The sequence below is a fragment of the Rhodamnia argentea genome, chromosome 1 (assembly GCF_020921035.1).
Source record: "Rhodamnia argentea isolate NSW1041297 chromosome 1, ASM2092103v1, whole genome shotgun sequence".
Lineage (NCBI taxonomy): Eukaryota > Viridiplantae > Streptophyta > Magnoliopsida > Myrtales > Myrtaceae > Rhodamnia > Rhodamnia argentea.
The window spans coordinates 28,788,508-28,815,260 of NC_063150.1; the positions used below are offsets into that span (position 1 = coordinate 28,788,508).

The 26,753-nt window shown below is 41.5% G+C and overlaps 4 protein-coding genes across 10 annotated transcripts; 1 reads left to right on the top strand and 3 right to left on the bottom strand.

Moving 5' to 3' along the window:
- Positions 1–7,190: 7,190 nt before the first annotated feature.
- On the top strand, positions 7,191–7,913 carry LOC115747711. The gene has a single exon (XM_030683970.2). It carries the CDS (start codon positions 7,339–7,341, stop codon positions 7,774–7,776), a length of 438 nt encoding a protein of 145 aa, XP_030539830.1. The 5' UTR covers positions 7,191–7,338; the 3' UTR covers positions 7,777–7,913.
- Positions 7,914–8,908: 995 nt separating this feature from the next.
- LOC115747709 (protein AGENET DOMAIN (AGD)-CONTAINING P1) lies at positions 8,909–12,746 on the bottom strand. Of its 4 annotated transcripts, none has more exons than XR_007197262.1 (5): positions 12,186–12,746; positions 11,183–11,689; positions 9,776–10,009; positions 9,530–9,666; positions 8,909–9,275 (listed from the first exon to the last, which is right to left on the bottom strand). XR_007197262.1 is itself a non-coding variant. In XM_048273336.1 (5 exons), exons 1-4 carry the CDS (start codon positions 12,684–12,686, stop codon positions 9,258–9,260), a joined length of 1,506 nt encoding a protein of 501 aa, XP_048129293.1. In that variant the 5' UTR covers positions 12,687–12,746; the 3' UTR covers positions 8,909–9,106; positions 9,217–9,257. The 4 variants fall into 4 exon arrangements, 3 of the variants coding, with proteins under 3 accessions (XP_048129293.1, XP_030539829.2, XP_048129292.1); XM_048273336.1 differs by having other exon boundaries at positions 8,909–9,106; positions 9,217–9,275; positions 9,530–10,009; XM_030683969.2 differs by having other exon boundaries at positions 9,530–10,009; positions 11,183–11,668.
- Positions 12,747–13,564: 818 nt separating this feature from the next.
- LOC115747708 (serine carboxypeptidase-like 33) lies at positions 13,565–16,906 on the bottom strand. The gene is made up of 9 exons (XM_030683966.2): positions 16,473–16,906; positions 16,268–16,375; positions 15,919–16,014; positions 15,648–15,829; positions 15,010–15,303; positions 14,728–14,882; positions 14,516–14,611; positions 13,915–14,020; positions 13,565–13,745 (listed from the first exon to the last, which is right to left on the bottom strand). The coding sequence occupies exons 1-9, from the start codon at positions 16,873–16,875 to the stop codon at positions 13,596–13,598; spliced, it is 1,590 nt and encodes a 529-aa protein (XP_030539826.2). The 5' UTR covers positions 16,876–16,906; the 3' UTR covers positions 13,565–13,595.
- A 1,480-nt stretch (positions 16,907–18,386) lies between these two features.
- On the bottom strand, positions 18,387–24,947 carry LOC115747707 (beta-glucosidase-like SFR2, chloroplastic). Of its 4 annotated transcripts, none has more exons than XM_048273317.1 (11): positions 24,625–24,947; positions 23,070–23,424; positions 22,657–22,795; positions 22,293–22,459; positions 21,576–21,797; positions 21,155–21,323; positions 20,840–21,073; positions 20,602–20,751; positions 20,342–20,471; positions 19,777–19,998; positions 18,387–18,812 (listed from the first exon to the last, which is right to left on the bottom strand). In XM_048273317.1, exons 1-10 carry the CDS (start codon positions 24,800–24,802, stop codon positions 19,802–19,804), a joined length of 1,941 nt encoding a protein of 646 aa, XP_048129274.1. In that variant the 5' UTR covers positions 24,803–24,947; the 3' UTR covers positions 18,387–18,812; positions 19,777–19,801. The 4 variants fall into 4 exon arrangements, with proteins under 4 accessions (XP_048129274.1, XP_030539824.2, XP_030539825.2 ...); XM_030683964.2 differs by having other exon boundaries at positions 21,155–21,326; positions 24,625–24,946; XM_030683965.2 differs by having other exon boundaries at positions 24,622–24,945.
- Between the last annotated feature and the right edge of the window lie 1,806 nt (positions 24,948–26,753).

Below are 26,753 nucleotides of genomic sequence, written 5' to 3' on the forward strand. Positions count from 1 at the left end.
TGAGGTTAACCATCAACCTGCTGAGGATCCAAAGAAGCCCATGGTTGCCCTTCGGAAATCATGGGTTATTTCTTTTCGGCAAGAACAATTCCACGAATTATGAATTCATGTTATCACTAGGTTAAGTTCAGCGACTTAGCTAAATTTGGCTCTTAGACACTTATTTAGGAAACAAAGATTTCTTCATGCAATTTGGTTTGGAAAAACATGTATGTCACGCCGGCACGTCATTCATGCCGGCTCGTAACTCTATTCAACGCGAATAATTATGGTCATTGTAGTTGATCTTCAACTAACATTGACTTAAAAAAAAAAAAACCACAACCTACTACGAGGTTGATAACTAATGATAGGATGATTATGTGATTACCAAATGGTGCTCCTGATTGGAAATTACCTTCATAGAGTATCATGAGTCAAGGGGTGCGCTTGAATTTGAAAATTGCAAGTCTTGGAAGTTGCCAAATGCATGGCTAGGATTAAATCTAAGTTTGTCTTCTTGCAATGCAGGCCATGACCCTTCACTAAATTAGAGATAATTGTATTGGCAGATTGATTTATTAACGAAATATCTTACTCTAAGGCCAAGTGGAGTAAGCAGCGAGGAATATCCATTCATACATTTTATATTTATTGGCAATATATCATGTCTTTCATCATCTTAGACTTTTTCTAGTCTTCGTGTATTTACGCTACGGAAACGTAAACAATGACAATGCCTAAACTCGTTGATAGTATAAAGCCCTAGCAACAGAAAGTCCAAAACCTATTACTACCGTGCCAATTTAGTTTTAAATTTGTTTTTGTGCCAATTCAGTAATAACATTTTGCATTTGTGTTAATTCAGTCATTCCAGTCCATTTTAGCCGAAAATTAATGACTTGGACATTAGCGGCCACCGGCCATCCTATGTGGCAATGCTAGTAATGACATGAAAGTTTTATTTTTGTTGTTTTTTTCTGGTTTTTTTTTTCCTTTTTTGTTTTTTTGGTTAATGGCTAGCAGGAGGCCGCCAGCCACCAGCCATTGGGTGAGGGCTCGGCAAGCCCACCCCAGCCAGGATGAGGGGCTTCCGAGCCTTGATCGGTGGCCTATGGCCGGCAGCCTCTGCTGGCCATTACCAAAAAAAAAATGGAAAAGGAAAAAAGGACAAAAAAGGGTAAAAGCAGAGAAGATCATTCCTACAAGATCAAGACCGATAGGCCCAACACAAACTCGTTAAGAATGAAGGCCACAACAATACAATAAAACCCACAAGACCCATGGATCTTGAGGATCCATCCCATCGATCAAGTTGTTCCAATATACATATCTTTAGTGAAGTACATGACATGTGGCCACGATCGATTGACTCGAAGTATGCGTTAAAGATTTAATCAAAATGATCTATTCGACCAAGGATAACTGTAGCTAAGGAATCACGAGCGATTACAAGTAATTCCTAAAGTAGCATGTAAGTTAAAGGCGCTTAGAAATTTTTTGTGAGAAAAGATCAGGATGCATAACAGAATAACGAATGACAGATATGAGAGCAGTTGCCAATCATCTCTAAAGTATCGTGCGAAGTTAAGACATTTAAAATGACTCATAAAAGATATCGAAGGAAGCAAAGGAAAGACCCATGCATACACCGGTAATACAATGTGTGTAAGAATCACACAACGCCAATCAAGATATCAAAAATCACAAAGAGCATATCATACTTAAAAGCAGAGAAGATCATTCCTGACAAGTCTATTTGGATTAGATTTTGTCTGAGTATGAATTTCAAATTCAGATTTTATTGGGATTCCATGTTTCAATACTCATTACTCATCTCTGATTAAAAAAGCTTTCCAGTCATATATTATGCGAAAAGTATCAAAAAAGTCCTAAATATAATGCACTTTTATCAATTTAGTCATAAACCTTTCTATAATGCCAATTTAGACACCAAAGCATTTTCATGTTTTGACATTTGAGTCCATCTAATCAATTTTGGCTGGAAATCTCTAACTGGATGCCAATCGTTTTACGACGATACGGTACGGCTGATCTTGACATGGACATTTCTAATAACATTTCTAGATTTCTCTAAATTTCAAATTAAATTTTCTAGTTACTTTTTCCTTTTCTTTTTTCTTTTCTTCTATTTTACTTCTTTTCTTAATTATTCTTTTATCGTGGACTGGAGAGGGTCGCCATAGCTCGCAAGCTACTAGGCGAGGGCCGCAAAGCCCTTGCTAGTAGCTAGGGAGGGTCGCGGCTGTCGTCCTACCTCGCTTAGATCATCGCAAGGCCATTGCGGATGCGGGACAAGGCCAGCTCGACATGGCCTCGCCCCGACCATCATAGCCACAGGCAAGGCCACTTCGCCTAGCGGCCGGTGAGCTCAGGCAACCCTCATAGGCCATATTGAAAAAAAAAAAGAAGAAGAAGAAGGAAAAGGGAGGAACAAAAGAAATTAAAACAAAAAATTAAAAAAAAATTATCCATGTCGGCGGCTTCATGCTAAAATTGGTCGGACGGACTCAATTAGCAAAATGTGAAAAGGCTTATGATTAATCTAGCACAATTGAAAGATAGAGGACTAAATTGGCACACATTAAGCAGATTTATTACTTTTTTTGTACTTTTTCCCCATATTTGGTAAGCTTTTCCATGAAGAAGTGTTTGTTTAAATTTAATAATCAAGCAAGTATCGAAGCCAAAAATGTATGCCATCTGTTCTGATTTAATAAAGTTCAATGAATGATTTGCATTATTTTAGGAGTTCGAATTTCACAAAGTCCTTGACACTTTGGAGGCATATTAAAACTCATTCACTTTTGATTTGGAGTAGTCAATAATGCTTTTATGGGGCTCCGACCATCCTCGATTGGACTTAGAACATTCAACATGGAACTTTTTAGAATCATGTAACTCACATGAAGCGTTAAAAGTTGCCAAATGCTTGCCTACTTGCCTAGGATTAAAGAAGAGCATTTTTTTTTTCCAAAAGATTATTATTCCGTCGCTACTTGAATTAGAGATAATACTGCCAACATAATTTTAAAACAAAGAGGAATCTGCCTTCCTTTCTTTCTTTTTAAAAGGAAAAATTAATTTAACTTCTGCTACATTTCGCTTTAATTAGGCTTTTAATTTCTTTAATTACTCTATGTCGAGAGAGAGAGAGAGAGAGAGAGAGAGAGAGAGAGAGAGAGAGAGAGAGAGAGAGAGAGAGAGAGAGCATGAGTAATGAGAATTGAAAAACATTTTATGCTACATTTGGAGACAAAAACACATCACGTCGTATTAAGATGACATTATCAAGATAACCATGACAGTCCAAATTCGAAAAATCCAAGATTTGATTCTCGCCATTTTAGCATTGCAGAGAACTATGATTAATGCGGTGATAGTGTGCATCAACAACACAAATACTAGCATGCATGAGGACAGAATTTTCATTAAAAATCTGGGTTTAGAGGAAGAAAGAGGGGTCCAAAAAGCGAGTTTCCTTTCCTAAATGCATCTCCAGTTTTCGGTAATGTTTTTTTTTCTTTTTTACCGGGGCGTGTATTTAGACACCGTTTGTCGTTTACAAAAATGAACGAACTAAAAGTATTCTTGCGTTCACGAAAATAGAAAATATTATTTATATACTAATTAATTCAAAATATACAAGCGGTCAATTTACAAAGGAAATTATTTCACAACATTCATTTTTCGATAAGTGAAAGCACATTTTGATCCTCAAAACGAGAAGAACCTTCGTTTGAAAGAAAAAGACAAGTGTCATCTCCATTAGGAATTATTAAAAGTTGGTTGAATACTTGTTGTTTAATTAAAGAAAACATTCCCTTTTTGTTTTCCTATTCTTAAAAAAATAAATAAATAAACCAAAAGCTTGGGAATATCCTAAGCCACAAAGATGCCAATGGTCCCAAACGTCTGTCCGCACGAACATCCCACTTATCTCGATCCTCGTTTTGCTCCATCATTCATGGTTCCTAAGTTTCAAATTTGGGGTGATGTGCCTTTCACTTTCGAGAGACCGGCCGCCCAGAATTTCTCTTCCTAGCTTGGCCTCTCAAGCAGGCCCCGTCATGTGACAATGACTCGGACTATAGAAGGACTCTACTCGATCCGCGACCGTCAGGTTGGAAAAGGATTCTTGATCCGTCATATTCGAGTTGCCTCCTATCTCCTCATGGAATGTAGGGACGAGATGATCGGAATAGGCAAGGTTTCCCTGGTCGGCGACGACTTCTCCTTGCTCCGACCCATGCGATTTAACACGTCGAGTGCATCGAGCATATGTGCTCTTAGCGGCCCTTTTCGAATGGCCTATTCGGAAGATGTATATGTCAAGTCTTTCAAATAGTATTGTGATAATTACCTTTTTTCAGATTGAGTAGACCTTCCATATAAATATCGCTTCACATGGCTTTCTAATTCACACGAGACATGTTCGAAATGCCTTAAGAGGATTAAATTGTTGATCAGGAGAAAACAAAATCAAGCGTTTTTCATAAAAGAATGCCTAATTCCCGAAAAAATTGTCTAAAAAGTCATAAACATTTCGATTGTGTCAATTTAGTCTTAGACATTTTAACGATTTGTCAATTTAATCCTAAACCTTTTGACAATTTGCTTATTTAGTCATTTCGGCCAATTTTGGATGAAGACCGCTTGGACGAATCTTGACCTTCCGACATGGGATGACCATAAGAGGATCGACGCCGACGTGATTTTTTTCTCACATTTTTCTAAAATTTATGAATTTTTTAAAATTTTTGTTTCTTTTTTATGTTCTTTCTTCTTCTTTTTCTTTCCTTCTTCCTATGGCCGGTCATCGGGCCTCGACAATGGCCAGCGAGGGCGAGCCTTATCCTCCTCTAGCAAGGCTCAACCTCGTCGTCACTGGGCAAGGCTCGACCTTGCCAGCCCGACAAGGCTCGACCCACCCTCGAGGCTGGCAAGGCCAGCAAGCTCGAGCCTTATCTAGTCACCGGCAGGCTCGACCTCACCAAGAAAAAAAAGAAGAAGGAAAGAAGAAAATAAACAAAAAAATTCAGAAAAATGTAAAAAGTGCAAAAAAAAAAAAAAATGTCCACATCAGAAGCCAACCGTATCATATAAAATGGTCTTATTGATTAGACCCCAAGTTAGTGATTTTTCCTTTTTTTTCCTTCCATCTTCTTCATCCCCAATTCGACCTCAAAGAATTCCTTCATGGCGAAGAAAAGCAATCATAACAAATCAATACACTGCGTGATCTTGAACCCAATAAGCAAAAGCTCGTGCTAGATTCGAGCTTCTCCCCAAGAGATCTTTTCGAAAGACAAAGCAAACACTGAAAACCAAGACAATACGAAATCATTCGTGAAAGGATTGAGATATACACGTGAATCACACACCGGACGAAAACTTGACGGGGGCAAGATTCAAGTATCTATTGAAAGTTGGTGCTTTTTTATGAAATTAAAAAAAAAAAAAAAGTTCGAGCCGAGCCTCAACCTATAATTGTTGCTTTTTAAAAGTAGATCCGCCAGCAATCTTATTGGATCTGGCCCGATCTATGAAATTTTACTACATGAAAAATGAGTTAGTAAAGATAAAAATTGACATATAAATAAATAAAATAAAATTTTTAAAAAGGTGTCTGAAAGTTAAGTCAATTTCTTGAAAGAGGGCCGTAATGAATCTCGTCTCAAATAAAGATTTAAAGAGGCTATGGGTAGTTATTGGAGAATTAGGTCAAATTCTCGGCAAATTGAATCAGCTATTGTCCAAATTTGCAGGGAAGAGTCTTTTTCTTTTCACACACGGCGGGGACAAAACAATTTAGACCCTTCAAGCCAGAGCCAGACAAGTTCAGTTTGCTTCTGCTTGCTTAGCTTTCTCATCCTTTCGGATTTAGCTGGGACAGTGATTCTCGTAGTTAAGGTTTACTTTGGGTGCCATTGTTCTTATCCATCAACCATCCGATGATGAAGGTGCTGGATTTACCATCGAGGGCGGCGGCGGCGGAGGAGGTTGAGGGCGTCAATGGTGATGTCAGCGGGGACAGAGCAAGGGGCTTCCGAGGAGGAGATTTGCGGAGTAAGATGGAGGCGTGAGGAAGAAGATGAAAAACAAAAGATAAAGTAAGAAAGAGAAAACAAAGAGGAGAAAGAGAAAACAAAGAGAAAAGAAAAATTCAAAATATTTTGGAAAAAAATACCCCTAGCTATATAAGGTTTAACTTTGGCAAAAATGACACAAATAGTCTCTAGACTTTGACCCAATGTGCAATGTAGTCCGTGAACTTTTAATTTGATCAATATAGCCCCTAAACTTTAGTTTAATGTGCAATGTGATTCTTGAACTTTTAATTTGATCAATATTGTCCATGAACTCTTGCCTAGTCCTTGAATTTAAATCAATGGAAGGACTCCATTGAATATCTTCCTATGGTCCAGGAACTAAATTGAACATGTTCCAAAAGTTCGGGAATAATATTGGTCAAATTAAAAGTTCATGGACCATATTGCAAATTATACTAAAGTTCAGCGGCCATATTGATCAACTTAAAAGTTCAAGAACTACATTGCATATTGTGTCAAAGTTCAGGAACTATTTGTATCATTATCCCTTTGACTTTTAATCTAAGTAGCATCGATACGCGACATGACAAGTCGAAACATGATTTCTATAAAAATAAAAATAAAAATCGGAGAGTTCTCAACCTGTTGGAACACTATGTATATATATGATGATAAATTATCATGTATCTTTTTATGTTAGGGATTTAGGATTTTTTTTTTTTTTTTTTTTGCTGGCTGGATATATTAATTTTTTGTGACTAATTATACGACTTAAGTATATGCATTTTTGATAAATTTACATTTCGACCCCTAATTTATTAAAAATACTTAAAATTGACCACGTGCGTGTGCATGTACGTGTTGGGATGCTGGACTTGTGTGTTCGTGGCTGGCGTGTCTCGAACACCGACCATGTATGAGATTAAAGTTAGTTAAATATCATTATTTGAGATAAAATGACTCCACTCTAAATCTTTATTTAAAAAATTTTCCTGAACACGATTTTTGATAAATTGTAAAAAGATTTAAAGGGCACGGTTAATTAGGCTTACTTGTCAACATTTTAAAAAAACAAAATAATAATAAGCATAGGAATGATTACGCATCATCACCCCATATACACCCAATTTTAACTTTCGCATCCAAATTCAAAATCCGAAGCACCAAGCCAACACCATCCTCCAAATAAAGGCCAAAGCCGTAGTCATCAACAGATCCCGTACGTTACCTTCCTCGTCTCCCACCTCCAATCTCTCCATCTCCATCTCCATCTTCTTCCTCGAGGATGGCCCTCCTCACGGAAGAGATGAAGACCAAAGCCGAGGTCTACCACGGCGACGAGATCTGCCGTGAGAAGCTCAACCTCCTCCTGGCGGAGATCGGCCTCCCCAACGGCATCGTCACCGCGTCCCAGGAGATCGAGGAGTACGGGTACGTCAAGGGCGTGGGGCTGGTCTGGCTCAAGCACCGGAAGAAGGCCGAGCAGAAGGTGGCCGACAACGTCGTCGTCTCCTACGACACCGTGGTGTCGGCCTATGTCGAGCCCCACCGGATCCGCAAGCTCCGTGGGGTGAAGGCCAAGGAGTTCCTCAACGTCTGGGTGAAGCTGACCGAGATCCAGGTCGAAGGAAGGGGCGGCTCACCGGCCACGGCCGAGCTCACGATCACGTTCAAGACCCCGGTGGGGATCTCGCGGTCCTTCCCGGTCTCGGCCTTCGAATAGCAACGGCAGCAGCGGCGGCAAAGACGGTGAGAATTGGTTCGAATTGGGTAAAGTTGGATCATTGATAATTTGTATAAAAAGAAGGTGCCCAATAACATATGATCTTAATTTGATTTATTAAAAGGACTTTTGCAGCCTGATTCTCTATTCATTGTACATTAGATCCAAATGACTTGTTGCTCAATAAAACATATTAATTTAGTGAAAATTGATCAGAAAATGTGGTGATTAATTGTTCTTTAGTAAATAAGACAGCTCAAAAGAGATTATGGAGAAGCTTTTTCCTCGTTGGGGAGTTTCCTAAAAGATGCGACCTAAGGAAAGAATATGCTCTCACTTTAGAAAATGTCACTTGTTTTGTTCTCTTCTCCACGCAACCACACGGCGAGCGTACGTCCATTAAAATTTGCGGTGCAATCAGAGTCGCTAAGGAAGTCGCCAGAACAAATCGTTTTCACGGTTACTCATCGTTTCGTCATATTCCATGATGATCGAATCTCGGAACTGTCAGGATTAACGCTGGCATCACTGTTTCCTCTTCCTCGTATTGTTTCGTTTCATGTCTGTGCACAAGTCGGGGGAGATGTCGGTAGTCACTCTGATGTGGGGTGTTGAGTGAATTTACGGGTACGTGACATTTTGATTTCGTTAGTTGTAGTTTATACTCGGGATGAGAATTCGCATCGAACAATATCCTATCCGGCCAGGGGCAATGGCCCCGCTAGCCCCTCTTGCTGGTTGTAAATGGCCAGGTCAATATGATTTTGCCTAACAGTCGGAGCCGCTCTGAGTAGAGTTCCTACTCTGTGACCGGGATATATATGCCCGAGATCGAGGCAAGTACCGTTCTTTCGCCCTCACACTCAGCATTCCCCGGCTATACTGAAAGAAAAAAAAAAGAAGGAAAGCAAAGAAAGGAGTCAGATCAACGTATAGCCTCGTAAATGCAGTGACAAGCCATCCAAAGAGCAAACTTGAACAAAATGATAAAGGTTGGTTGAGGAAAAGTTAAAGCACTTGTGCATGTGCACATCGGTATTCAGATGCATAACGGGGGGATCTGAGCACAGCTATAAGTATACTGCATGATCCACAACCAGATGTATACGTGACCAGTATCCCACTTTGACGATCACCAAATATAACACATAGCTAACTGCAGTTCACAAGCTCTTACGAATCTGGCACATTGACCGCCAACTGCCTGAGAAACCAGCCGGGTTCAGAGGATCAAGTTGCAGCCATGCAGAACTTTTTACAAGAACTAGACATATTCACCATCCATAGTGAGCTAGGAGCCTATACGTAAATCAACGGATCAGTCCGACACCTTCAAAACAGGATCTGAGAACAGAAGAAACGAACGATAGGGGTCGGCCATTGCAAGATGTGGACAACAGCATCATGTTGGACCAAGTAACAAGTCAGGAGTAAACTTACAATTGAAGCAGAGGCCAAAAGTTACTGCACGGTTAACTGCTTCAAACAGATCTATGACCCTGAAAAAAAAGAAACCAAGAGCCGCGTCTTAAGATCATCATTTTCGAAAAAACGCCACAAACAGATGCAGTGAGCTACTGGTGATAAAACAGATGCCTAGAGTTTTAGATATGTACAACATAAAACCAACAAGTTCATTGTCCAATCCACCTATTATCAACTTATTGAAGTTCGCATATGGTATATATCGAACGTAGCATGCTATCTCTGTGTCAAAGAATTAAATGTTCAGAGGATCTGTAGTTCATCATACCTTGGAAGTGATAACCCATCGACCACCAATCCATTCTTGATGAGGCCTAAGATCTAGATGTTCAAATTCCAACTCCTCACTTGATGTTATAAAGTAGACTTTGTACTTCAAGCCCCCAAGAATTCGGGATATATGACCTACCCACCAGCCATCATTATACCAAGCATCAACCATTTCGTGCTGTGCAAAAGTATGTACACGTTCAATGTCAGGGGGAAAAGGCCTTATATGTGAACTCTCCGCTACTTCTTTAAGGAATTTGGTTTCATCATCAGTTTTCAAAGTCTGATACTCAACCAAAAACTTGTCTCCAATCGTATCATCGATCACTGCAGTGTACCAAGAGCCCCGATAACCATCTTCATCACTCCTCACCTCCACTTTCATTCCCTTACTGAATTTCACTTTTACATTCGGTTTGCCATACTCCGTGTTACCTCTTAAACTTGCCATTTGCAGTGCCACCTCAGTAGAGTTATCCTACATTTTGACATTGCAAAGTTAGAACCATGGAAAGAAAGGATGGCGACCAAGTAACAACAGTTGGCAGCGATTTACTGACCACACAACGCTAGATGCCATACACAACTACCGATGCTGTTATCCATCAAGCAAAGAGTTATTTGCTAATTTTGTCTCTCGTGTCATGTAGCAGCTTGAATACATATGTTTATACTTCATAGCAGTCCTATATTTACTCCTATATGAAGTAATGAATATGAAACTGGATATGCTTAGTTGCGATCACTTCATGACTTTAACTTTCTTTTCCGAAGGTAAAACTATTTATTCACATAATGGAGGTTTAGATGTTAAATATTTTCTTATATCCACCAAACAAATACACCATAACATAAATATGCACAAGAAGAAAGCTAAAGTTTCTGGATCGCATTATGATGTAGCATTTATTGAGCATGATGCTTATTGACAGGTGTAACTTTCTAGCATGACCTGGAGTCCACACATAAAAGCTTCATATTTCACTCTTCCAGAAAAAATTATTCGATGACTTCAATATAATGAAAACCAAGAAAATTAACTGATAACGTGGAATGTCACTATCAACCGCAATGCGTCGCTCTTCAAGAACGTTTTAGTTACATGATTGTCCTGGAGAAGCAAGTCAATCTTTTCAAGCAACTGGTTCAAGTGTTAGAATTAAATAAAGGGATCTGGTTTTTAAAATTTGAAGACTAATAAACTCAGATTGGAAAAACATGGTACAACTGCCGCATAAAATACTCTCCGGTTCATCAAATGTCATTGACTGGCACCAATTTGCATCAAAGTAATCGACATATGGTATGACTGATTAAGTGTTCCTCCACATTTTTACTGTTATACTTGGTCGACGCAAAGGTTGCATCCAAAAAAAGTGTGCGTGTGTATGATTTAGAACAAACAATCAGACCTTTTACCAAGGAGAAATCACAAATTTGACACCATCAAGAACTCCTTATGGATAGCATTCTCCATGCAATGTTCACTGTCAAGCAAGAGAAAAGAATTATGCCTACAGTGCATGAGTCGCAGTTCTCTTCTTGGGGGTGGGGAACATTCCGCCGGGAATGAATCAAAAGCATGAACCTGAATGACAGAACTTCACCAAAACAATTCGTCACAAAGATTAGAAGCAACTGTAGTTCCTACCCGGGAAGCAATGACCCACTTGCCATCAATCCAGTCCTTGTGAAGCCTCAGATTAGACTTATCAAAAATTAGTTCTTCATGGGATGTGCTGAAGTAGACAATATACTGAGAGCCTTTTAGGACTTTGGAAATTACACCGACCCACCATCCATCATTGTACCAAGCATCAACTTTGTCAAGCCGCTTGAAACAACTGGCTGGAAGATGAGGAGGGAAGGGCCTGATGTACCGTGAATATGCTTCTTCCCTCAAAGGTTCAGTTTCATCGTCTGCTTTCAAGGTTAGGTATTCGACCAGATACTTGTCATGTCCTATATAGTTGACGATAACTGCGGAAAACCAAGAACCCTCATAACCTTTTTCGTCACTGCTGACCTCTACGACTTTACCCTTTCCAAACTCGGGGGGTGCCAATGATGTCCTTTTATTGAGTCTTATCTTGAATTTTATGTTGCAAGATTTTAACTCCATCGTAGATGATTTCTCCTGCAAGTCAATTTTCAAGAACAACAAATGTATTAGGAGAAGGACAGCAAAAATATGAAATATCCTTAATGCTAGATCTAACTGAGCATATGGAGTCATTCAGCCGCTAAAGATAAACAATAACTTGTCCGCATGTGCTGGCTAATGCCAATGGAGGCCAGAGGCAACGACATTTCGGTAACATTACTTAACCAAAGTCAAGAAAATAATATCAGGTCGACATATATCAAAAAGACCACGTCAAATTTATCTATGCCAAAGCCAGGGAACACCTCCGAACCAACTCTGTCACCACCGAAATGTTTCCCCTCCTTTTTGCAGGCTTGCAGCTAGTCCTTGATCTTACATTCTAACACTCATCCAAATCGCAAACGCAAAACAAACGTCCAAATCAGGGGCATCCACTATCTACTATTCACAGAGGAGCTTGGTAGACTATTGTCAAGCGCAGCATAAATCATTTGGCCTCCTAAATCATGCAACGCCAACAACAAAAATGAAGCTACGAGACATTTACCTGCTTTTGATCGCCAACGAAGAGGGGGCTCCACACCCCATCACCGCTCCACTCACGATGACGCCTCAACTCCCACTGTCCAAACTCCACCTCCTCCCTCCCACCTCCCACCGCGACCAAATACTTGGAGTCCTCGCGAATCTCCACGATTCTGCCGAAATGCCACCCGTTCTCTCTATAAGCGTCCACCTCGTCCCCTACCCGGAAACGCTCGTGCAGCTCCCGCGGCGGGGCGGGCCTCGCCCGGGCCAAGCCCACGTACTCCCTCAGCCGCTCCGGGCGGCCCCCGCCGCCGCCGCCGCTGCTCCCGCGCGGCAGCGTGAGGTACTCGACGAAGATGAGCTCCTTGGCCCTGGCCGGGGACCGGAGCACGGTGGCGGGGTAGAAGGCGTCGCGGAGCTCGGGGTCGGAGCAGCTGCGGAGGATCTCCACCTCGTCGCCCTTGGCGAAGGAGAGGCGCGCCATTGCGGGAGTGGGGTTCCGACGAGCGCAAAGGGTCATTGCCCTAGATCATCTCATCTCAGAGAGACGGGGGGGGGAGTGAATGCATGATCAGGAGAGAGAGAGAGAGAGAGCGCGAAATGTGTTCTGTTTAGCATCCTGTTTTTTTATTAAGATATTGTTAATTATGAGGTAATCTGCTTTTGCTAAATCAAATGGTCACTTCCTCTGCTTCATCTTCTTCTTCTTTTTACAGATTTTTTCCTATGAGATTTCAGAAAAAAAAAAAACATTTAAATTCAAAACAAAAAGTCACCGAAAAAGAAAAACAGTTCCGAAATTTCGAATATGCAGATCTACCTGCAAGCTCGTCAGCATTGGGAAATGGTTCGATGTAGATGTGATGCTATTATTTTCGTGCAGTTCGTGAGTGTGGTCGGGAGCACGGAACTAGGTCGATGAGTAGGCACGCTTTTTTCCGTTATCTGTTAAAGGCTGGTCAAGTCCATTCCAATAAGACTCAGGTAGGTTCGGGAGTTCAAAATCAAGATTCAATCCGATCTTAAGCTCTTTTGACCTTTTTAAGACTGTTTTTAGAATGATTTCTGTAAAAAGTACTTTGGAGCTTATTTTTTTATAAAGTGAACGTGAATTTGATGGCACATTAGAATATTTAAATCTCAACGGTTGAATTTCATACATCCATACATCCATGTGTTCCTTCGGTTCCAATAATATCGCGTTCAAATCATTCATCCTTCCTTTTGACTCGCGTATCGGTCTCCTCACGAGATTCGCGGGGCCTTTTATATTAGTCTCATGTTCTATGTCGACATGATATGAACTCTGATTATAAAATCAATTACTGCTTTAATACATGAAAACCAAAATCATGAATAATGTTTAAATCTCAAATGCAAAAGTAAAACCGCCATCACCTTCCTTTCTAAACATGTGAAAAATAATAATTCATCTCTGCTTGGGGAGATCTTGACCGGTCAAGAAAGAATGAAAGAGAGCCAGAGCTTCACTGGGCTTGTTCAGAGGCACCAGGTGACCTGCCCCTCTCACTGTCAATAGTGCCAATCCTCCTTCATATTCCACTATCCTCCCTCCTACCTGCCACCCAAATAAATAAATAAATAAATAATTACTATTTTTGCTAGCTAACCCTGCTTTTTAAATTATAATCGAGGTGTTAATTAATCATCTTTTGCCTCGGGAAATTATGTGTTTAAAGGACGAAACAAGAAAGCAATGTGACAACGTAAGAGAATAATGACTGAACCTGATGGTCATGGTACCAAGAACGCCAAGGAGATTTAATAGATAGTCCCAGAGCTTCCACGCAGTACCTCGTCCCGATCACCGGCACTCTACCGTCCGCGTCGCCGCTGCCGCTCGAAACCCGAACCCGTGAGTCCATCAACAACGTCGATAAAAATTCTCTCTTCGGTTTTTATTTTTTTTTTTATTTTTTTGGGATTGTTCCCTAGCTCCGCGAGCATATATACAATTGCGCGTTGTTTGGATAATTCATCCGGTGAAATCTCTTTCTTCGGTTAAATGACAAAAAAAATAGGAGGAAAAAGGGCAAACCACCAGAAAAGTCCTGAAGCTATTATACGGCGGCCAATTCAATCATGAACCTTACAATTGTGCCAATTCAATCCTAAAATTTTTTGACGATTTAATCAATATTAGCCCGTTCCGACCAGTTACCCTAAACCTTACAAATGAAATGATCAGGACAAAACAGGCAGATCGTGAAAAAGGTATGGGACTAAATTGACACAGTTAAAAGGTTTATGAGTGAATTGGTCGCCGGACAATGACCATTATCCAGAGAGAAACCACCAGGCAGACTTGTATAAAAATGCAGAAAGTACCTGTACACCCAGATTTTGAGCCCACCCTTGATGAGTTTGGTGTAGATAGGCAGTACTGAGAACACCGTGTCGTTATACGTATTCAACATGGAATTGCTAACCAAAAAAGAAAAGGAAAATCGTGCATTAATTGAAAATCAATATTATGATGATGATTTGGTGAAGAAGATGATGATTCAACGCTTAATGATGAGTTGTTTATATGTACTTACTTGCAGACCTTCCATTTGAAGTTGGAGTTGTCTGTTCTTCTGACATGGAGAGAAGATTGAACATCTTGCCTGTTGAAGTACATCTCCGCATTCTGCGAGTAACATGGATCATACCCTCCTGGGATTCTCGTCCTCCTCAGACCATGTCCATTCACCTGCAAGAATCGCAATTCCGGCGCCGGCTATAGTCAGATTCGTATCGAACCGAGCGAATGAATTGGTGGCCAAATGAGTCCGTGAGCGAACGTAAGTGAAACTCTGTTCGTGATTTGCGTTGGTTACCTCGGTGAACGACTCGAAGAAGCGGCTTCCGGCTGTTTGAGACGGAGAAGAAGATGTGGAGGAGGAGTTGAGGAGGCATCTCGGGGCGTAGATGTTGTAGATGTCGATCTCTTGAAGGTAGCTGCGGAACACGGAGCCCATGGCCTCGTTGCACTCGCTAGACCAGTCGGGGACTTTGAAGTCGCAGACTTGCTCGCATTTATCGTAGAGCTGGTCCGAGATGACGGCGTGGCTCCATGCATACTCGAGCAGGCCCTTGTTGTCATAGTAGTCATTCGTCTCTGGATTCCCCACCTGCAACGTGATTCAGTTAATCTCGCATTTCTACTTTCAGTAATCGACTCTCTTTTCGGATTTTTTATTTGGTTTTGTGTCATCAACAGCCGTTCTTTCTCGAAGCGAGGAGCGGAATTCGCTCCGGTTCGGCTCTCGCCATGTGCATTTGGCTCACAAGTTAAAAACGAGCGCGAGACACACAAGGATGCTCGCGACTGTAATGCATTTTTCTTCTTCACCATGGTTGATAAGAAGCCACAAAAGAGGTTAACAAAATCGAAGTCGAAAGTCACGAAACAAATGTGAAAATGTCGGGATCGGAATCGTTCAGGACAGGGTTAGAGGCTTTTCGAGCAACTTACAATGAAGCCTTTGAGGTTGATTGGTGTGTATTTAGCTGTGTCTTCATTTCTGTCATGGATTAGCTCAGCTAGCTGAGGAACGTAGTGACCAGCATAGCTCTCTCCAGCAAGGAAGAAATCATGGGTTTTGAACTGTGGGAACTTTTGAAGCCAATTCGCTATGAAGCTGTATGCATCTTCAGCTGAGAAAAGATTCAAAAGCAACACTCGGAGCTTACAAAACAGAACTTTATTTTGGTTTCGCTACAATCGAATCAATCAAACACATTACCGACAAAGGCATCATCTATGATGGACAGATCAGAGGATGTGTTGGTGTAAGAGAACCCAACTCCAACTGGTGACTCCACAAACAGCAGATTTGCTTCTGCAGCACAAGTCAGCAGTTCAAATCAAATTTTGCTCTGTTTGTTTCTTTGCTCTTTGCTTTTCTCTCTCTCTCTCTCTCCTCTCCTCTGTTCTCTCTACTAAGACCAATTATGACTCGAGTTTCTTTGCCAAAGAGAGGACCTTTTGCTTTGATATCCGTTTCTTTGGAGGAATTTTTGCTTTCTAAATGAACTCATTCTTGAACGAAAACATTGGACTGAAAATGGCTTGAGATGAAGGAAAGAACCGACCTTGATTCCAAGCGAACTCGTTGTACACAAGGTCAGTCCCATTGGTGCCCACTCTGAGGGGCCCCAATTCCACAGCAGCACCATACCCAATCGATGAACAGCCAGGACCTTCACAAAAACCAATTTCCAAAGAGTCAAGAGTGGCAAAAACAAAGAAAACCCGTCAAACATCCTCGTTTCTACAAAGAGTTTGCATGTTTTGCACCTCCATTGAGCCAGAGCACAAGAGGTCTCTGTGAAGGTTGAGCCTGGGCCTCAAAGAACCAGTAGAAGAGGGCCCTCCCATGGGCTTCATTGACTGTGATGTAGCCTGAGAAGTGAGAGAATGAGGAGGGGGTTGAGGGCTGTCCCGGGAGATTTATGACCCTGTCTGATTCCTGGTCCTGAGATTGCTCCTCCTCTGGGGAGAATGAGAATGTCCGGGGTCGTTGCTCTGTTTCCGGGGGCGATTTAATGCAGGTGGTGGTCAAGGGGCGGCTCAGGAAGACTAGGAGGTGGATGGATAAGAGAGAGAGAGTGAGGGCATTGATTGAGGGTAGAGGCGATGCCATCTCTCTTGTTCCCAGGAAAAGCTGAGGATGGACCAGCAGGGTCCCCTGAGACCCCATTTAAATAATTGAGCGAGAGAGAGACGATGCTTTATTACTCGCGTCAATAACAGAATGGACTTTTGCCAAGTTCACCATCATGCAAACGGGTATCAAGAGGAAAAATCTATGGTGCCCAGGTGAAGATTATTGACTTTTCACCCCCGAATCCTCTGACTAAACCAATCTGGTATGGATGATCAAGGCTGCGCATAATAAACCAACCGAACCAGCCAATTGGGTTCGATTTCCAAAGGCTCTGGTCCTGTTTCCGATTTCATAAGATTGGAATCGGTTACGGCCGGTCCGGATCCCGGGCCCGAACTGGAACGAATAATTTTTTTTTTTTGTTAAAATAAATTTGATAAATCAGGGAAGGTCGAGAGAAAGAAAGAAAAAGAATGTCAATGATATAGATATAGGATTCCATTATATGTGAGGTTCACGAGTCGGGATTTAGCGTTAATGCGACGCAATTAACGAGAGGTGGTCTGGTGTATATGTCGTTAATAAGAAAAATTTAATGAAAAATAATAAAAAAAAATGCGACCGATCTAATGATTAGAACGCGTAGAAATTGGTATGATTTTCCGTTCCAAGGTGGGATCGGACCGGACTAGACCGGGAACCCATTGCTCCTAGGATGATCTATGCTTGACTACATCAGAAAAGTGAGACTCGCGCATTTGAAAACTTACCCAAAAAAACAAAAGCAATGCAAGCATCCTCGTTAGGTCGACAAGTGTAAGAAACTATGTTGGCCAAGTATTATCACCTCTCTTGCCCACCAAAAAAGAAAGAATAAAGACAAACTATCATCTCGCTGTGGATAAACCTAGCATCAGACCACCAATTCAATCATTAGCATTCGGAAATGGAACAGAATAGCTGTAAAGTTTCGCACTCAAAGCTGTCGATAAAGGCCCAAAAGCTGTGCACCCACCTTGTATTTTCAGAGAGCATTTGTGCGCTATAATTCTCGTCTTGTGACTCCTTTGACTTTCTGTCATTTGTGGCCGGTGAGAATGCGCTGATGAAGACCTCCATGGAATGGCACTGAATGTTTCCTTTTTCTGACGAGCCGACACGAGTATGGCATGAGCCAAGAAAGACAAAGGACTTTTCTACTGTCTGGCCTTGTGAAATCCAACGACTGGCTGATGAAAAAAAGGTTTTGGGGTCTGATCAAGCTGGCTACATGGATGGAGTCGAATCATGTGAACTTCACTTACGTTTCGGTAGATCATGATGATAGACTAGAATGTTCAAGAGAACAGATTGTGATCCTCTCAATTCGGCCTCGAAATAACAGACGTCATCTGCAAACACATCTCAACCACTGGCATTAATGATCTACAGAGCCTAAGTTGAGCGAGTAATCAGTGGACAAACTCTAGGTGAATGTGACACTAGGGATACTTGTAGCCTGGCGCCACCACATATTGCAGCGTACAGAATGTAACCCAAGCCCGTATTCAGACCGAACACAAGTGTTTAGCTCCAGAAAAGAAGAAATTCAGCATGAACGCAGGTAACAAGAAGCACGACAGCCTACTTGCATGCTGCTAAATATAGATTTTTCGACTGCGTCTCATGTTTGAATTTACAGCCATTTACAGCAAACAGGATCGGAATTATTCTGTATTCCGCCGAATATTTAGCCCTCTCACCCTGGTGGGTATCCCACAGTTGCAGCCAACATGCCTTGCAAGAGGGTCGGACTATTACTCGTAGAAGACCTACAACATATCTACACTTGCACTAGGGATTGGACAAATTTTTGCCAGCTCAGGGCTACCTATTCAGATTGCACTGGGCTTCAGGGGATACGAGGAGAACAACTCGATTGATGGATCATTCACTACATACTCCGCCTATAACAAGCTTTTGCCAAGCTTCACTGCACTTCAGGAATATGCATCCTCCAACTGTTCCTTCGATGTCTTGGAAAGTCCTTGCTGCAGAAACGTTATTGAGAGCATTTAGCAGAAAAAATAAAAAGAACAAGAGAAACTTGATAAGTATGATAAATTGAGGGGGTTATTGATACTGTAATGTCCAATATCAAACACCAGACAAAGTTTGGAAGTAATAAATGCGAACTTTGCTTAAATTTTCAAGGAAAAAATGGCTACAAAAAAATACCTGCTGGATTCACTCTCAAATCTTAGCAGGTCTGCTGCTACTATTCCGTATAATTCCTAAACATAGAGGTCAGCGGCAATAACAAGATTCATCATGCGAAGTAGAAGGTCGTGCAGGCTTTTCCTTAAGACTACTCTAAAAGGTTGGGTGTTTGAATTTAAGTCCTGCTCTACCAGCCTTTCCCTTTTAATAAAAAGGAAAAGCAACAAAACTCTCCAACAAGCATGTAAGAAAATGTCATAAAGAAATAATTGAACCATACAGTCTACAAGGTTCAGTTCTCAGTGGTTCATGAGAATAGATGGTGAAAGTTTCTCTAATAGCTTCACAGGAGTGAGGCCTATTAGATCATGCTATGTTTTATGATGGCCATAAACATGATGGGGCTAGGATTATCATCAACATCAAGTTACATTCTATGTACTCGTCTACCGTTTGAAGGAACTCAAGTTTCGCCATGCCTCAACTCCCTTGAAGGACCTTTTGGAGAACCTAAATAGTCGTAGGGTGCGTTTGGGAGAGCATACTGTGTACTCAAGTTACACACTATCTACTCTACTTTCTTTAGTTGCTTGTCTGAAGTCATGCTTTGGTCTGAATGATGAGGCAGAAATATAGGAGTTGGAGTTTGCCTCACTCTCTTTTGATGGACACAGGCGAGACTATTCAATGGCAGACACCTTTGATAACTCTTAGAACTTTGATGTGCCATGATTGGTAAAATTAGCTGATTACCAGAACCAAAGCACTAGCATATGACAAAGCAAATATCAGTACCTTATATAGAGACTGACGACATAAATTAGAGTCCATAAGGAAGAGGCTGAAGGATTATTTCTCGTTCTTCCTTCTGAGATTTCCTTTTCTTCCTCAGTGAGAAAGGAAGGAATATGCATCTGGACAAGCGGCTTAAGGGGTCCTGAAGACCTTCCATCTCATAATGCCCAAATCTCCAATCCCGTGGGACATAAGGTCGTTGGATAGGTTTGTCCATGCCTCCTGTAGGAAAGTAAAACAGAGTCACACTTTGGAAACGACCAAACAAGTGGACGGCCAAAAAGGTATGGCCAAACACTCTCTTGTGGGAACTAGAAGCTCTTCCATATCTGTCCATGATTGGTACTTAAGTTCTTGAGAATCTCCTTCTCTGCTGTTACCCGAAATAAAAAAGGGGCATTTTTTTCAGACCAAGAAAAAATTCCTCAAAGTATGAAAACGTATAGAGCCACCAGCAAACACAAAATTAGACATCTAGGCCATCTGCCTTTTGTCTGGCCAAAAAACGTTACGTCTGTTAAATTAACTATAGCACTGTGGATGCAGATACATAATTTAGTCATACCTGCATACATCAATCCCCGTTTGTCCACTGCTCGATAGAAAGGCCTTGTTTTTTTCTCTTTAGCGGCTCTATAGAGTTCACTCCATGCCAGCATTCGGTCTTCCCTGGTGATTCTACCCACCGTTACCACCTGTGGCAAATTGGAAAATGATCACCAAAAGGTAAAGAAGGAGAAAAGATTGGAAAAGGAGAGGGGGTAGCCCAGTAGGAGCCGACTGCAGGTAAAAAGGAACTATCAAGACTGCAAGAATAGAACGTACTTTTGAAAACAAATGGTATGATGGGCGTGGAATCCGAGCTAAACCATTGGCACGGTCAACTGCTACTAGTCCAAACTTTGGACCATAACCGTCGGCCCACTCCCAGTTATCAGATATGGTCCAGAATAGGTAGCCAAGCACACGGACCCCCTACAGAAGGAAAGAAGCAGGGATAACCAAAACAAAATCTGACAATATATCATAGTGGAAGTTGAATTGCAGTGTTACAAGTCAAGACCATGAGCATAGCCGCATAAATAGCAAGCAGATGTTCCAACAGATATGGCCGGCGTATCAAATCTGTCTCATCAGAAACTCCATTCTCTGTAATGATGAAGGGTATATTTAGATGCTTGTATCTTTCATTGAACTGTAGCAACATGCGATACAAGCCATCAGGATAAACGCCGCGTCCAGATTCACTATATTCATCAGTCTCCACAAGTTTCAATCCAGGACCAGAGACCACCTCCTGAGAAGCAAGAATGCGTATCCATTATCACATTGGTTTTTTAGTGGTGTGAGGATGTCAGGTGATAAAAAGAGAAAGAACCTGTCCATAATAGTTGATGCCTATAAAGTCCAGCTTCTCAGATATACTATCCACGTATGGGAAGAGAGTCAAAGAATTAGCCAATGATACAGAGGCGACGTCAAACAGGCCATAAGGACGCATAAAAGAGACATGGTGGGCCACTCCAACTGGTGCATTAGACAAGGCTCTGCTGTAAATACCACAAAAGATTGTGAAAAATTAGCATATCTACTAAAAGATTATACACAGTAGCTAATGTCGACAAACAAGGTCCAGGTAGCATAAAAAACTTCAAGCAGCAATGACTTAGACCATCTAAATGAGACAACAGACCACAAAACAATAAACTGGAAGGGTGAGCACATGCATGCATGGACTAGTGCTGCAAACACATAACCTATATGTTCCAACAGAAATAAGATTCCTATCGAGAAGAAACCTTTGTCTGTGGATATAATCATAGGCCTTCAAGTGTGCAACAGCTATCCAATGCATAGCCTGGTTAAAAACTCCAGTTGGCAGTGCAGAAGTGGCAGCCTCCAACATATCAGGGTGGCCACCAGGCCAAGCACCAGCGCAGTAGGTAAGCATACAAAATACATGAGGCTCATTGAATGTAACCCAGTAATCCACACAATCTGAAACACTGTCAACAACAAGCCTGCGACGCCACATCACAGAAATTAACTTTAGCCATGTTTTACATACATATGATTCACTCACAGAGAAATATTGCAACACAAGATCTGTGCTCATGCTGAGGCAGTGGTAATTTAAAAAGGATGACATCATTTGGCCTAGTTCAGAGCAGCCAGCTATGCCACAAGCAAGCACAATCTGAATATATTCCTTTTCTACTTCTTCAACCCCTTAATGAACATTGTTTTACCATGAATACACCCTTGGAAACTGCGACAGTTTAGCTCTAACCATAGAGTTTTGGGACCCTGAATCCGCAAGAAGAACATAATAACCATCATCAAGGAAAAATGAACAAAGGTTTCAGTGAGCTTTCTCTACTATAGCCCAGATACAGAAGGTGACTAGTTTGATTTCTTTGAACAGTAAGTCATTGATTGCACTGTTGAAAGAGAGACAAAGCCCGTAATGTCCGAACTCCAAGAAACAATCAGTGGATATGGTAAGAAAGACTAACATTGTAAATTTCATGAAGTAATCAACAGTTTTTTCCATCTTCCAGCCACCATATTCACCTGCCCATGGAGGCAAAGAGTGATGAAAGAGAGTGAGCATCACCTTCATCCCATAGGAGCGAACCCTATGGATGATCCACTTATAGCGCTCTAAAGCTGCATAATTAACCTGAAAAGGAGATATTGCAGCCTATCATTTATTTCCAATGAGTAATATTCTTCATACATAGCATCTTCATGTTAAAGACAGTTCAGCAGATCACATTTAAGAAAAGCAATTTGTTTAATCCAATTTCCGATACCGCAACTTGGACGAATCAAGAATCATCATTAGTTGAGCTTATGATAGGCCAATGTCAGACTAACACTATCTTTGAGTCCGTTGACTGGTTCCTCGGGCATGACTCGTGTCCAGTCTATCCCCATTCTGAAAACACTGATCCCAGTATCTTTAGCCAGTTTTAGTTCAGTGTCAGGATCAGTCCAAAACCTTAATCTCTCCTCCCTGAAAGTGATTCAAACAATACATACATCAATTCCACAGAAGATTAATCTACAAGTCACTTTATGTGTTTTTATTTATTTATGTTTTTTCCTTTTTAATGTTTTCCAGAGATGAGATACTAACTATGATGGAAACGGGGAGATGATAGACTATGTAGATCTAATGCTAGAATACATCAATAAATCCTATTGAACAGAGAATTTTTTTTTTTTTCCCAGAGATATATTAAATGATCAAACCCCTAGTCTTTCAACGGACATAAATTTAGGCTTACGGATGTGGAACATTATGCCAGGAAGCAACATTATGATGGCACACTTCATCTGGTGTAGCATTTATTTCTTCTTCCTCCACAAACTTTTCAAATCCTCTAATCATGGCTTCCATAGCAACCTTAAGAGGCCTTTTCTTTTTTACTGTTATATTCGCATTTTTGCTAGATGATGAAGCTTGCTGGGAACCACCATCTCCAGCAGCTGAAGCAATGACTGCATCTGCAGTTTGTGGTCCTTTCTGTGACTCTGGCTTGTCACAAGCGCTCTCTTCTGCAAACTGGAGCCATGCATCATTAAGCCTATCCTCAACATGTGCAGGAGCTGTTGCCAATCCAAAGAAAAACTCCTCCCCCTCTGCAAGAGTTAGAAATTATAAACTAATTTGGTAAACTCAATCAAGAGTTATATTGTGTGTGTGTCGTTCCAAGTAGGTAAACTCTATACTCCGCTCCCTGATCTAAATCATTACAACACTTGAATCAGCCAACTTCAAATTCCAAATCTCCCATCGTTTAACAATGGTGTCTGACTAAGGACAGTCATACAAGGTGGTTATGATTCATTAACAATCACATCACAGGTGTCACTCATGCGATATCGTAGAAAATTTCTTTTGTACATACACCAATTAGTAGTGAAGAAACAGTTCAACGGCACGAAATTAATTGACTTTGCAAGAAAAACAGGTCCTATTCAATAGTGTTTGTGAAATGATAACCTATACGTTATGTGACAGACATATATTTTCCCTCAAAGACACAAAATTACGACAGTATTCAGTTGAAAATATGAGAACTGCAATTGAGGGACTATGATCAATTAAAAAGGTTGAGGTTCAAATATAGAGAATGCTTGTGTGTCACTTTTGGTTTTTAGCATTTGAGAGATAACTTTTCTTCAGTACCAACCACATCGAATCTTTAAAATCAGTACTAACGTTCAAAATCACCTTAAATATTTGTCATGGCTTTAAGAAAACTGTAACATTCCATTCTTTTGTGGGATGTTAAAGAGGACATTTTGGTTCAATTGTAGGCTTAAATGTCTTCGAAATGTTCCAGTTAATTACCCTTCTATCCAACCAATCCTTCCAATAAATGCATTTGCTTCCATAAACTGTACATGTTCTCATGTTCGTGCAAGCAAGCGCCAAGAGCCAGCAAAGACTCTTATTTTATCAATGTTATAGCAGCTTGCACCAACTACATATAAAATCCATCTTCTATTTCAGTCGACGCCTATCAAAACAGCAAACATTCCAAATGGAGCAGCATGCCAACAAGCTACAACAGTCGTCAGCAACCAGCTTACTACAAACTCGTCATCATTCAGTGCCGTTCCAGAGAGACTCAAAGTAGAGCATCTCAATCCGTTGTCGGAATTTCAACACCCACACTCCATCTCTACCGACGACAACCGTGTCTCCCTCCACTTACCTCACAGCCACTACGCACGCGCCCGTGCGGCGCGAAAGGCAACAGCATCCGCCCGGCAAACTCCAGTTTCGCGAGAAATCAACCATCAAGGCGAGGTATTCTCAGAGATACGTACCACCGCCGCCGCCGAGATTGAAGACGGCGAGGACATCGGCGGACTCGTCGATCGGCGTCTTGAAGGAGCGCAGGTTCTTCCTGCGGAAGCGGGAGAAGGAGAAGGCGTTGGCCGCGACGGTCAACGTCACCAGGATCCCCGCGAGCTTCGTCGCCGTCACGAAGAGCGCCGCCAGCGCCATCCTCGGCCGGAGCTAGCAGAACCCGCGAGAAGCTTCAAGAGAGATAGAGAGTGTGCGTGTGTGAGAGCCCGCGTTCTGCTGTGCAATTTAGGAGGTGAAATATGCGAGGATGTTCGAACGATCCACGTGTCACGATTCTGGCGGTTGTCCTAACGTACAACCCAGTCTTGCTTCGCGCCCTGGAGTTCCTGATTCTAGCGGATGGTGTTTTAACTTGTGAGGTTCGAACATCGATCGATTCCTTAACCTTTACGAACTTAACGATTGATATGTCAAATCATGTCAGTTTTCTATGCATAGCTATTGGTTTGTCGAGTCGAGCCAATGGTCGAGAACACACAATATGAATTCGTGGCCAATTCTATTAGCTCAATAGACATTTGAAGCGCGTCAGTTTGATTAGACAGAATGTTTTTCAATTTAAATGTCATTAAAATTCAGAAGTCAAAGTAACTTTTGATTTGACTTTGAAAGAATCGCACATATGGCTTCATGCCCGACTGTGGCCCTGTTTCATCATCCTTTTCCTAGTTTCCACCACGGCTTTGCTTCTTCATCTTCCGTGGGCACATCGCGCCTCGCCCTCGCATCCGATCCACGAACGAAGCCTCCCCTCCTATCTCAATTGGGGGCTCTCACGCTAGCCCCTCCACCAAGGTCATTTTGCTCATCTCCCTTGCTAGCCACCATCACGGGCCCATCCTATCGCCGCAAGTGCGTCTCGCCTCCGATTCGGGCTCTTCCTAGCCTCACCCTCCACGGGCTTGTTCGGCCCCGTCCGCCATTTCTATTAGTCATCGAGAAGTTCCAAGCCCAAGAACATGGATCCTACATACTTCTTATGTGGGCTCTTCCTATTTATACAAGTGAAGTTATACAAAGCAAATACTCATTTTCTTGGAACATGTTTCTCTCCTGTGGCAAAGCTTTGTAGCCCAAAGCACAGATTGGACTATGAAAGGGCCAACAGGAAATAACCAAGAATCAAACATGAACCAATTGGTCAAATTAAGGAGCTTCACATGCTGTCCTGTGAAGTGGGCCTAAAACTTGACCCAGCCCAGAAAAGAGTAAGAGCCCGACCCGACCCAAAGATTAGCGTCGGTCCTTTCCTTTTCTTTTCCCTTCTTTCTTTTTTTAAGGCGGGGTGCTTGGCTTTTCCTTAGAACTGAGGTCGCCTAGAGACACAATATTCGCGAATTAATAAATCATTTTTATTGCTTCAAAGTGTCACCTGGGAAAACTAGAAAACTAGATTTTCCTAGCTCACTAGCTAGGGCTTGTCAATTTTGCAAGAGCATTTGTAGGCGAAGCATCACATAATCTTTCTCGAATTTCCCAATCTCTCTTATTTAAATTCCCCTAATTGAAGTGCCCCAAAAAAAATAAAATTTGTAATCTAGTGTCGTCATTATAATAATACGGCAAGAGGGGAAAGAGAGACAGAGATGATTTCCCAAACTCACTCGGACTGCGAGCCATTCGCACTCCTAGGCGCTGCCCATGACTCCCGAGGATTAGATTAGTTAGTCTGGCAATGTTACTTGTTTAATTGTCTCTAGGGTCAAATTACAATAAATTGGAAACTTGTTTTGTACCCTTTTGTTATCGCGTAATTTTGAGGTTAGCGTGTAAATTGCGCGAGCCCCGTTTTAATCGCGAGCTTTGTTATTTAGCCGAGCTCGAGCAAAGTAATTGGAGAAGGTCATGTTATCCCTCGTCATTTGTTCATGATAGAGCAAGGCGAAGAAGATAGGTAGCTACCTTTTCATCTACGATCCGTCCATCATCACTAAAGTGTTGTGTGCTTAGTGAAGAGATCGGAAAAATTGTTCAAAAAGTTCTAAAGATGTTGCACTTTTGCCAATTTAATCCCCAATTTTTGATTTTGTCAATTGAGCCATAAATATTTTCACATTTAGTTAGTTGAGTCTATCCGGCAAATCATGTC